This window comes from Thalassophryne amazonica, chromosome 12 (assembly GCF_902500255.1).
Source record: "Thalassophryne amazonica chromosome 12, fThaAma1.1, whole genome shotgun sequence".
In the NCBI taxonomy this organism is placed as follows: domain Eukaryota; kingdom Metazoa; phylum Chordata; class Actinopteri; order Batrachoidiformes; family Batrachoididae; genus Thalassophryne; species Thalassophryne amazonica.
In genome coordinates, this window is record NC_047114.1 from 6,587,876 (window position 1) to 6,600,720 (window position 12,845).

General features: G+C 39.8%; 1 protein-coding gene across 1 annotated transcript; it reads right to left on the reverse strand.

Moving 5' to 3' along the window:
• Positions 1-1,553: 1,553 nt before the first annotated feature.
• Positions 1,554-3,469, reverse strand: LOC117521899 (E3 ubiquitin/ISG15 ligase TRIM25-like). Its single transcript, XM_034183258.1, is given in 2 exon segments — positions 1,554-2,682; positions 2,684-3,469. Coding segments are annotated over 2 exon segments (1,650 nt in total). The 5' UTR covers positions 3,457-3,469; the 3' UTR covers positions 1,554-1,805.
• Between the last annotated feature and the right edge of the window lie 9,376 nt (positions 3,470-12,845).

The window sequence follows — 12,845 nt, forward strand, 5'->3', positions numbered from 1 at the left end:
GAGCTTCTGCCGGGAACTGGGGGCCACGGTGAGTCTCTCGTCCGGGTATCATCCTCAGACCAACGGGCAAGCAGAACGGGTAAATCAGGAGGTGGAACAGGCCTTGCGCTGCGTGACGGCCGCGCACCCGGCGGCCTGGAGTACCCATTTGGCCTGGATCGAGTATGCCCATAACAGCCAGGTGTCTTCAGCCACCGGCCTCTCCCCTTTTGAAGTGTGTCTGGGGTATCAGCCCCCGTTGTTTCCGGTGGTTGAGGGAGAGGTCGGTGTGCCCTCGGTCCAGGCCCACCTGCGGAAGTGCCGTCGGGTGTGGCGCGCCGCCCGTTCTGCTTTGCTAAAGGCCCGGACGAGGGCAAAAGCCCATGCAGACCGTCGGCGGACCCCGGCCCCTGCGTATTGGCCAGGGCAGGAGGTGTGGTTGTCCACAAAGGACATTCCCCTCAAAGTGGACTCCCCCAAACTACAGGACCGTTACATCGGCCCCTTCAAAATCCTTAAGGTCATCAGTCCAGCCGCAGTGAGGCTTCAGCTTCCGGCCTCACTGCGGATCCATCCTGTTTTCCATGTGTCCCGGATAAAGCCGCATCACACATCACCCCTCTGTGCTCCGGGTCCGGTGCCGCCTCCTGCCCCGATGGCGAGCCGGCTTGGACTGTGCGCCGGCTCTTGGATGTCCGTAGGATGGGCCGGGGCTTCCAGTATTTGGTGGACTGGGAGGGGTACGGACCGGAAGAACGCTCCTGGGTGAAGAGGAGTTTCATCCTGGACCCGGCCCTCCTGGCCGATTTCTACCGCCGCCACCGGGACAAGCCTGGTCGGGCGCCAGGAGGCGCCCGTTGAGGGGGGGGTCCTGTTGTGTGGGCCGCTGAAGAGGAGGTACTGCTGGCCCACCACCACCAGAGGGTGCCCTGTCTGGAGTGCGGGCTCCAGGCATCAGAGGGCGCTGCCGCCTCACAGGAGCAGCCGGGGTGACAGCTGTCACTTATCACTTACAACAGCTGTCACCAATCATCTGATCAGCAGTGGTATATCAGCAGGACGACATCTCCACCTCTTTGCCGAGATATCGCTCTACCGAGGAGGTAACGTTCTCAGCTGACTGTGAATATCTGTTGCTTGTGTGTGTTGGACAGCAGATATTCTGTTTCTTTTTTCGACGAGAGGTGGAGGTGGTTTTCCACCATACGTGTTGCTGGGTGCAGACGCACCCACATCTAACTGTTTTTGTTCCTCGCCAGCAGTACCAGATCCGACAAGCAGAGGCAGTGGCCACCTGGGAGTTCGGGACTTGGCGGCTCCAGTATTCCCGGGGTTCGGTGGTGGAGGAAATCGTGTGGTTCCGGTTCTGCTTTGGACAGACGTCTCTTATCTTCAAGCCTACCCACGCAACACATTTTTGTGAATTGACTATTGTAATCTGCTGTGTTTGTTGTGCTCATTCACAACAGTAAAGTGTTGTTATTTGACTTCCTCCATTGTCCGTTCATTTGCGCCCCCTGTTGTGGGTCCGTGTTCCTACACTTTCCCAACATTTTCAGCAGTTTAAAAATTCTGACGAAGCACCAGCTGCAGGAACAAAGATTAAATGATGCCTCAGAAAGTCAAAAAAAGTCCAGATTTCTTGTTTCGTTTGGGCTTCGTTGTCCTTTGTTAGTGCCGTGTGACCGGGGCTTAAAGCTCAATATAATGTGATCAGCTTTTCCCTGATACAGACGTCCTCAAAAAACACATGAAGAAACAGATCATCTCTGAAAGAGAAAATACTGAAATAATAAATACAGAATCTAATGTGACATGATCTCAGTCTATTTGAGCTCAAAGATCTCAGCAGAAGATTCAAAATAAAAAAAACAAAGTCCAGCATGTAGCGGCTGAGTGAACGTGGTCTGGACTCTGTGGAGGAGAGTCATGGTGTCAGAGACACTGTAGAAGGACAGAACACCTGCACGCTGATCCAGATGCACTCCAACTGTGGACGACCGAGGACCAGGGACTAGAGATCTGATATTGTTATGAAGGAAGGAAAACTCACACGAGTAACAATCTAAAGCCCAAGACTTGTCATTGAGTCCAAATCTACATTCCTCTCTGCTCCCTGTTCTCTTATTGTTCTTGTATGTGACTGATACAGAAACGTCTCCGCTCCACTTCACCTCCCAGTAACAACGTCCAGTCAGACTCTCTGCACTCAGGACCTGAGAACATCCAGTTAATCTGTCTGGATGATCAGAATAAAACTGATCCTGATTCACTTTTGTTGCTTTTCTGTTTCCTTCAGATAAAATCAGACGTCTGTTTGCTGAATTTGGATCCAGTGTGATTTTACGTGAATATTTTAAGAATTCAGTTCTGGTCTTTGGTTCTGGTTCTGACAGTAAAACGTCCACTTCAGTGATGGTCTGTGAGATGTTCATCCATTCATCACTCAGAATGTTGTGTAGTTCCTCTCTGACCTTTGACACGGCCGCCGTCACGTCCTCAAAGTGCTTCAGAGGACGGATTCTGATGCTGGACGAGTCTGTAGACTGACTGAGACGTGGCACTGAGGGGTAATTTTGTAGAAACTGGATGTGATCCTGTGTGTGTGAGAGCTGATCCAGATCAGCATCTTTGCTCCTCAGATCAGTGATCTCCTGCTCCAGCTTCTCCTGAAGCTCTTTGACTCGACTCACTTCAGATCTGCTGCTTCACATCAGAGCTTCTCTTCTCAATCAGACGGATCATCTGACTGAAGGTCTCCTGACTGTCCTCCACTGCTTTATCAGCAGACTGATTGATGGCTTCCTCCTCCTGCTGAAGCACCTTCACCTCTTTGTCTCTGACCTGGATCCTCTGCTGGATTTGTTGTCGGCTCCCCTCCAGCTCTCTCTGTCTCTCGGTCCTTTCTGCTACAGCTGACACTGTGTCGTGGTCTTTATGATGATCCACAGAGCAGAGATAACAGATACACTGCTGATCAGTACAGCAGAACATCTTCATCACCTCATCATGAGCAGAGCAGATGTTCTCCTGAAGCTTCTTGGAGGGTTCGACCAGCTTGTGTCTCTTTAAAGGAGCTGCATCATAGTGAGGCTGGAGGTGTTTCTCACAATAAGAGGCCAAACACACCAGACAGGACTTGAGGGCTTTCAGTTTTCTCCCAGTGCACAAATCACAGGTCACATCTTCAGGTCCGGCATAGCAGGGATCAGCAGGAGCAGCTTGGAGTCCAGTCTTCTTCAGCTCCTCCACTAAATCTGCTAACATGGTGTTTTTCCCCAGGACAGGCCTCGGTATGAAGGTCTGTCTGCACTGAGGACAGCTGGGGACTATCTTCTGATCTTCTACATCCCAGAACCTTTGAATACAGGTCCTACAGTAGTTGTGTCCACAGGGAATAGAAACTGGATCCTTCAGGAGATCCATGCAGATGGAACAGCAGAGCTGTCCTTGGGGTAGCTGATGTTGCTGCGCCATTTCAGCTCTCAGTGTCAAATACTTTCAGTTTCTCTGAAACTTCAGTCTGAGCTCTGACGTCAGACAGCACTGATCTTTCCTGTTTGTTCACTTTCTGACCTCCAGTGTCTTATCAGACAGTTACAGTAAATAAAAACATGCTCAGACAAGACAGCAGGAATATTCAGAGCATGTGACCAAAAGCACCAGGGCCTCATTTATCAACTGTTTGTACGCACAGATTTACGCTTAAATCGAGATTATGAACATACGTATTCAAGGTATGAAGTTGATCAAACTGTGGTTCTATTTAGACATGTATGTAAATATATGCACAGCTCTGACTGTGAGTACGTCCACCATCTACTGGTAGAACAGAGTCGGGCTTTGTCACTCAGAGCGACCTCACCCCTAATTAATGCATAAATTTATGGCTTAAATCATTTTGAACTGAGAAATTAGAAATGAATTCACCTCCACCATTACAGGGGGAAGTTATCAATAAACAGCAAAACCTTTTTTTTTTTTGGTTTTTTTACTGTATCAGGCAGTAGGGCGGGGAATTGATTAAAATTTCGACAATCAATTCAATTCCGATTCTTAAGATTTATAATTGATTATTTCGATTCAACTCGATTTGATTTCATGTGATTCGATATCGACTTGGGTTAGTGTTATTAAAACTGTTTTTTGAGCTGTTACTTGATTGAATACTACTTCACAAAATTTGGCCCTCAAAATGCAGGAAAGAGTGTTTCAGAGAGTTAGAGAAATTTTCCAGGGGAGAATGGCCCCGTTCTCCCCTACAAAATGCACACCTGCGTAGCGACACACACTTTTCTCCTGCAAAGAACCTTCGTGTGCTGTTCCATGGAAATGGCACATTATGAGGACCAAAAGAAAAAAAACAAATTAAATGGTGGATGATTCTGTTTTGTTGCCCACAACAACAGACAAGAGTCCCGGTTGTCATGACTGACATCTTTAAATGGCTTTGACAGAGGTTGATGAATAAATTATGGAGACGCTGCTTCTAAATCAGAACCAGCCCACAATCAATGTAGAGAAATGATCACTTTCCGTTACATACCCTCAAAAACAGCATAGCGACTCAACTGCAGCGTCATTTTTTTCAGGCACGCTGTTATAACCCTGGTGTGTGTGTGTGTATATATATATATATATATATATATATATATATATATATATGTCAAGGCTCGAGGATGCAAGACAGAGAAGGTGGGAGGGCACAAAATGCAGTCTGGAACACAAGGTGTTATCAGTAGAAAATAAGCTTTATTGTTTTCACAGGCAGAGGTACCGTACACAGGGTGACAGGCAGTGAAGCAGAGGTACAGATAAATGCCAGGCAAAAACGTGGTCAAGAGGCAGGCTGGGTTCAAAAACACGGTGAGATACTCTATCAAAGGCAGAGGCAAAAACAAGGTCCAGTAAGCAAAGCAAGGTCAAAGCACACCGAGGCAAAAAGAAGACAGAATCAGGAGGCTGGAGTGTGGATACATGCATCGCGACAAACTGGCAGAGGAGTGGAGAAAGTGAAGGCCTTAAATACACAGGTGAGGTAATTAGGTTAACAATGGATGAAAGTTCCAGAAGGGAGGTGTGGTCAGGTGAATCCAAGAGGAGCGAAGAAATACCTCCTGTACCGCTCCCATTTTTTTTTCCTTCTTTTAGTTTTTAGGCAATAGACTGCATTTGATTTGATTTTCTCCCCATTCTTTTTTTGATTACTTTGTGTTCTGCAGTTTTATTTCAAAAGATATGGCAACAGGAACAGTTCATCTGTGGTAATATAGGGAGGCACTTATTGCCTAAATCCAATGAAAAAAACTTCACTAAACGACACAAAACATAAATAGGCCTGTGGTCTTATACTTTTTCAAAATGTGGTGGTGTTGGATACATAATGATCCTGATATTTACTTTGTCTTCTATTTCTGTAACTGCAGACTGTATGAAACCAACATATTTCATGTTTTGTGTGATCAGCTTTTTTTTAAATTTATTTTGTTAATATATATCCATTACTACATTTAAGGCCTGCAGCATTTTCCAAGAAAAAAACATTGGGACAGGGCAGTTTATTCTAAATGTAAGAATTAATGAATAATTTTTACAGCCAGTTTTCTTGAGAAATGTCAGAGGATGAAAACATGATGAATATTTCCATTTATATCAATCATTTAGAAATACAAACAGTGTGGTACTTTATGGTAAATCTGTGTCAGGGAGGCAGTTCTCAAAAACAAAATGATCATGCTGGAAGCAGACAAGTGAGGGAAGCCACCAAGACAAAACTCTGGAAGAACTTTTGGCTTCCGTGGGTTTGAGTGGAGAAACTGGAAATAGTGCAACATTTTTATCTTCATTTTACATACAGTCCCAACTTGCTTCTGATTTGTGGCTGTTTTCATTTGCATTTCTGAAATTACTGAACTGCTATAAAGAAAAGTGTTAACATTTTATTATTTTGTCAAACTTTGTAGAACAAACACTAAACTCTCATAAAGAAGGAAAAAATATACCAACGTGCAGGAAAAACTGAACAATGCAGACTGATTTGACTGTCAGGATTTTTTGAAATTAATAAGAGGTAAGTTATTTTGAAACAAATGAAACAGAGCTGCAGCCTAATAACTTTGAAAAATAAAAATCACCAGCTTGTATTTTTATTCTGACTAGAGTGTTGGGAGAGGGTCGTAACACGGACCCGCAACAGGGGGCGCAAATGAACGGACAATGGATAAGACAAAGAGTAACAATTTAATGTTGTGAATCGCACAACTAAATACAGATAATGCCAATTGTACACAAGGTGACGTGCGGGCAGGCTCGAAGATAGGAGACCTCTGGCGATCGGAGAGCCGGGACCCACACAGCTTCCACCACCAACGGCCTGAAGAACACCGGAGCCGCCAAGTCCTGAGTCCCCAGGTGGTCACCGTCTTCGGTTGCAGACCCTGGTACTGCTGGCAGAAGATGACAAAACAGTTATGGTGAGTGTGTATCCACACACCCAGTAATCCTTCTTCTACAGATCTTCCCGGAGGGAAAACCTCCACCTCCGATACAGAATCACCCGTGCAGCTCCTGACAGTAGCTCCTTGGATGGAGTGAGAGGCGAAGACGTCGCAGACTCTCACTGCACGCCAATCCAATTACAGACTTCAGGAATACGGCTGCACACAGAACAACAATTAGTCTTCAGAAAGTATGAAATGCAGAGAATTACCTTCGACGGTAGTTGATTTCTCGGCGAGGAGGTGGAGTAATGATCCGGCTTTTGTAGAGATGGTGGTGATTGGTGACAGCTGGTGTAAACGAGTGACAGCTGTCACTCTGTCTCGGCGCCCTCTCATGCTTGAAGCCCGCACTCCAAGCAGGGCGCCGACTGGTGGTGGTGGGCCAGCAGTACCTCCTCTTCAGCGGCCCACACAACATAGAGTTCATTTAATCTGTTTTTCGTCTTCTCAGTCACGTTTTATGCTTGAACATAAAACAACTACATTAAGCCATTTAAAATAAATCTCTTTGGAAAATAACAGCCTGGTAAAGTTCAGAGTTCTCAGCTGCTTCATGTGATTTCTGCTTCTGAACATTACTGCAGTTTGACCACATCAGTTTAAAAAAAAAAACCACACACACGTGTGTGATTATGATCATTCATTTTTAAGGAATATTGACCATATATTTATTATACTGTGCACACATTTAATTATATTGTGCAATCATTTTGTTATATTGTGTGCACATTTTATTATATTGTCTGCTCATTTTGTTATATTGTGCGCACGTTTTATTATATTGTGCGCACATTATATTATATTGTGCACACATTTTATTATATTGTCCACTCATTTTGTTATATTGTCTGCTCATTTTGTTATATTGTGCGCTCATTTTGTTATATTGTGCGCACGTTTTATTATATTGTGCGCACGTTTTATTATATTGTGCGCACATTTTATTATATTGTCCGCTCATTTTATTATATTGTCCACTCATTTTGTTATATTGTCTGCTCATTTTGTTATATTGTGCGCTCATTTTGTTATATTGTGCGCACGTTTTATTATATTGTGCGCACGTTTTATTATATTGTGCGCACATTATATTATATTGTGCACACATTTTATTATATTGTCCACTCATTTTGTTATATTGTCTGCTCATTTTGTTATATTGTGCGCTCATTTTATTACATTGTCCACTCATTTTGTTAAATTGTGCGCACATTTTATTATATTGTGCGCTCATTTTATTATATTGTGCGCACATTTTATTATATTGTCTGCACATTTTGTTATATTGTCTGCTCATTTTATTATATTGTGCGCACATTTTGTTATATTGTGTGCACGTTTTATTATATTGTGCGCACATTTTGTTATATTGTGCAATCATTTTGTTATATTGTGTGCACATTTTATTATATTGTCTGCTCATTTTGTTATATTGTGCGCACATTATATTATATTGTGCACACATTTTATTATATTGTCCACTCATTTTGTTATATTGTCTGCTCATTTTGTTATATTGTGCGCTCATTTTGTTATATTGTGCGCACGTTTTATTATATTGTGCGCACATTATATTATATTGTGCACACATTTTATTATATTGTCCACTCATTTTGTTATATTGTCTGCTCATTTTGTTATATTGTGCGCTCATTTTATTACATTGTCCACTCATTTTGTTAAATTGTGCGCACATTTTATTATATTGTCTGCACATTTTGTTATATTGTCTGCTCATTTTATTATATTGTGCGCACATTTTGTTATATTGTGTGCACGTTTTATTATATTGTGCGCACATTTTGTTATATTGTCTGCTCATTTTGTTATATTGTTCTCACGTTTTATTATACTGTCCTCTCAATTTGTTATGTTGTGCGCACGTTTTATTATATTGTGCGCACATTTTATTATATTGTGCGCACGTTTTATTATATTGTCCACTCATTTTATTATATTGTCTGCTCATTTTGTTATATTGTCTGCTCATTTTATTATATTGTGCGCATGTTTTGTTATATTGTGCGCAAATTTGATTATATTGTCCGCACATTTTGTTATATTGTGCGCACATTTTATTATATTGTCTGCTCATTTTATTATATTGTCCACTCATTTTGTTATAATGTTCTCACGTTTTATTATATTGTCCTCTCATTTTGTTATATTGTGTGCATGTTTTATTATATTGTGCGCACATTTTATTATATTGTCTGCTCATTTTATTATATTGTGTCCATGTTTTGTTATATTGTGCGCAAATTTGATTATATTGTCCACACATTTTGTTATATTGTGCGCACATTTTATTATATTGTCTGCTCATTTTATTATATTGTCCACTCATTTTGTTATATTGTTCTCACGTTTTATTATATTGTCCGCTCATTTTGTTATATTGTTCTCACATTTTATTATATTGTCTGCTCATTTTATTATATTGTGTGCACATTTTATTATATTGTTCTCACGTTTTATTATATTGTCCTCTCATTTTGTTATATTGTGCGCACATTTTATTATATTGTGCGCACATTTTATTATATTGTCTGCTCATTTTATTATATTGTGTCCATGTTTTGTTATATTGTGCGCAAATTTGATTATATTGTCCACACATTTTGTTATATTGTGCGCACATTTTATTATATTGTCTGCTCATTTTATTATATTGTCTGCTCATTTTGTTATATTGTTCTCACGTTTTATTATATTGTCTGCTCATTTTGTTATATTGTGCGCACATTTTATTATATTGTCTGCTCATTTTGTTATATTGTTCGCACGTTTTATTATATTGTCCGCACATTTTATTATATTGTCTGCACATTTTGTTATATTGTCTGCTCATTTTATTATATTGTGCGCACATTTTGTTATATTGTGTGCACGTTTTATTATATTGTGCGCACATTTTGTTATATTGTCTGCTCATTTTGTTATATTGTTCTCACGTTTATTATATTGTCCTCTCATTTTGTTATATTGTGTGCACGTTTAGTTATATTGTGCGCACATTTGATTATATTGTCCGCACATTTTGTTATATTGTGCGCACGTTTTATTATATTGTCCGCTCATTTTATTATATTGTCCGCTCATTTAGTTATATTGTGCGCACATTTTATTATATTGTCTGCTCATTTTGTTATATTGTGTGCACGTTTAGTTATATTGTGCGCACATTTGATTATATTGTCCGCACATTTTGTTATATTGTGCGCACGTTTTATTATATTGTCCGCTTATTTTATTATATTGTCCGCTCATTTTGTTATATTGTGCGCACATTTTATTATATTGTTCGCACATTTTATTATATTATCCGCTCATTTTATTATATTGTCCGCTCATTTTGTTATATTGTGCGCACGTTTTATTATATTGTCCGCACATTTTATTATATTGTGCGCACATTTTGTTATATTGTGCGCTCATTTTATTATACTGTCCACTCATTTTGTTAAATTGTGCGCACATTTTATTATATTGTCCGCTCATTTTGTTATATTGTGTGCACGTTTTGTTATATTGTGCGCACTTTTGATTATATTGTCCGCTCATTTTATTATATTGTCCGCTCATTTTGTTATATTGTTCTCACATTTTATTATATTGTCCGCTCATTTTGTTATATTGTTCTCACGTTTTATTATATTGTCTGCTCATTTTATTATATTGTGTGCACATTTTATTATATTGTCCACTCATTTTATTATATTGTCTGCTCATTTTGTTATATTGTGGTCTCATTTTATTACATTGTCCACTCATTTTGTTAAATTGTGCGCACATTTTATTATATTGTGCACTCATTTTGTTATATTGTGCGCACATTTTATTATATTGTATGCTCATTTTGTTATATTGTGCACACGTTTTATTATATTGTGCACTCATTTTATTATATTGTCCACACATTTTATTATATTGTCCACTCATTTTATTATACTGTCTGCTCATTTTGTTATATTGTGCGCTCATTTTATTACATTGTCCACTCATTTTGTTAAATTGTGCGCACATTTTATTATATTGTCCGCTCATTTTGTTATATTGTGTGCACGTTTTGTTATATTGTGCGCACTTTTGATTATATTGTCTGCACATTTTGTTATATTGTGCGCACGTTTTATTATATTGTCCGCACATTTTATTATATTGTGCGCACATTTAGTTATATTGTGTGCACGTTTTATTATATTGTGCGCACATTTTGTTATATTGTCTGCTCATTTTGTTATATTGTTCTCACGTTTTATTATATTGTCCTCTCAATTTGTTATATTGTGCGCACATTTTGTTATATTGTGCACTCATTTTATTACATTGTCCACTCATTTTGTTAAATTATGCGCACATTTTATTATATTGTCCGCTCATTTTGTTATATTGTGTGCACGTTTTGTTATTATATAATATAACAAAATAATAAAATGCACAATATAATAAAACGTGCACACAATATAACAAAATGTGCGCACAATTTAACAAAATGAGTGGACAATGTAATAAAATGAGCGCACAATATAACAAAATGAGCAGACAATATAATAAAATGAGTGGACAATATAATAAAATGTGTGGACAATATAATAAAATGAGTGCACAATATAATAAAACGTGTGCACAATATAACAAAATGTGCAGACAATATAATCAAAAGTGCGCACAATATAAAAAAACGTGCACACAATATAACAAAATGAGCGGACAATATAATAAAATGTGCGCACAATTTAACAAAATGATTGGACAATGTAATAAAATGAGAGCACAATATAACAAAATGAGCAGACAATATAATAAAATGAGTGGACAATATAATAAAATGTGCACACAATATAATAAAATGAGAGGACAATATAATAAAACGTGTGCACAATATAACAAAATGAGCACACAATATAATAAAATGTGCGCACAATATAACAAAATGAGTGCACAATATAATAAAATGTGCGCACAATTTAACAAAATGAGTGGACAATGTAATAAAATGAGTGGACAATATAATAAAACGTGCGCACAATATAATAAAATGTGCGCACAATATAATAAAACGTGCGCACAACATAACAAATTGAGAGGACAATATAATAAAACATGAGAACAATATAACAAAATGAGCAGACAATATAACAAAATGTGCGCACAATATAATAAAACGTGCACACAATATAACAAAATGTGCGCACAATATAATAAAATGAGCAGACAATATAACAAAATGTGCAGACAATATAATAAAATGTGCGGACAATATAATAATACGTGCGCACAATATAACAAAATGTGCAGACAATATAATCAAAAGTGCGCACAATATAATCAATCAATTCAATCAATTTTTTTTTTATATAGCGCCAAATCACAACAAACAGTTGCCCCAAGGCGCTTTATATTGTAAGGCAAGGCCATACAATAATTATGTAAAACCCCAACGGTCAAAACGACCCCCTGTGTGTGTTGTATGGCTGGGGGGGCCTGGCTGCCTTTTTGTTTCTGTCTTTTGTTTTTCCTTCCAGGTGGCTTGCATTTGGGACTGAGTGGCTGTGTAGCTGAGTTTATCAGGACCTCACCCTGATCACCTGAGGCTGATCACCTGCGGCTCGTCAGGACTCACAGCTGTGGTGCATCTACATGGATTGGAACATGGTGGCATTTAAGACTGGAGTACACAGTGTGTATTTGCCAGAGACTCGACCTTGTGACCAGACGGGTGAGATCGTCGTCTCAAGAGCCATCTCATCATCAGTGGATGCAGAGAACGTCCAGGTTTGATGCATGGTCTGTGAAAGAGGAGGGGGTGAGGTCTCACGCTCGTCAGCACACTTCCTGAGGTACGTTAGATTTTGTGACTAACATTTATACAGTCAGTAAATATGGTGTCCCTCACACCTTATTATATTGAGCTGTATGTAGTCGTTTAATCAGCTTCCACTGCTGTGGAGTTTTGTGAACAGGGTGTTCTATGCCTGCAGGGTGGGAAGCTGATTAGTAATTAAGCCAGGAAGTGTTTGCTGTTTGTACACCTTTGAGCGGTCCCTCTGTGTTTTGAGTGTGGACTCACATGATGATTTCTTCTTTCACAGACTCGGTTTGTCGCGGCCACCTGGGGGGTGTCGGCGGGGTCCTTGGGTCCGAACTGGTTCTGGCTCCGGACCGTTTTGTGCTGCTGGGAGCACACCGCAAATCCGCCACGCCAGACCGCGCACTTTTATATTTATCACAGCACTGTTATGTTCATTAAATTCTGCTATCCTTTGTACCGTGCTCTGCTTATTTTATACTGGGTCCTTCAAACGCTGGTCGGTTCTCCGGGCTGCGTCCGACACATAACAGTAGTCTCTGGCCAAACATCAC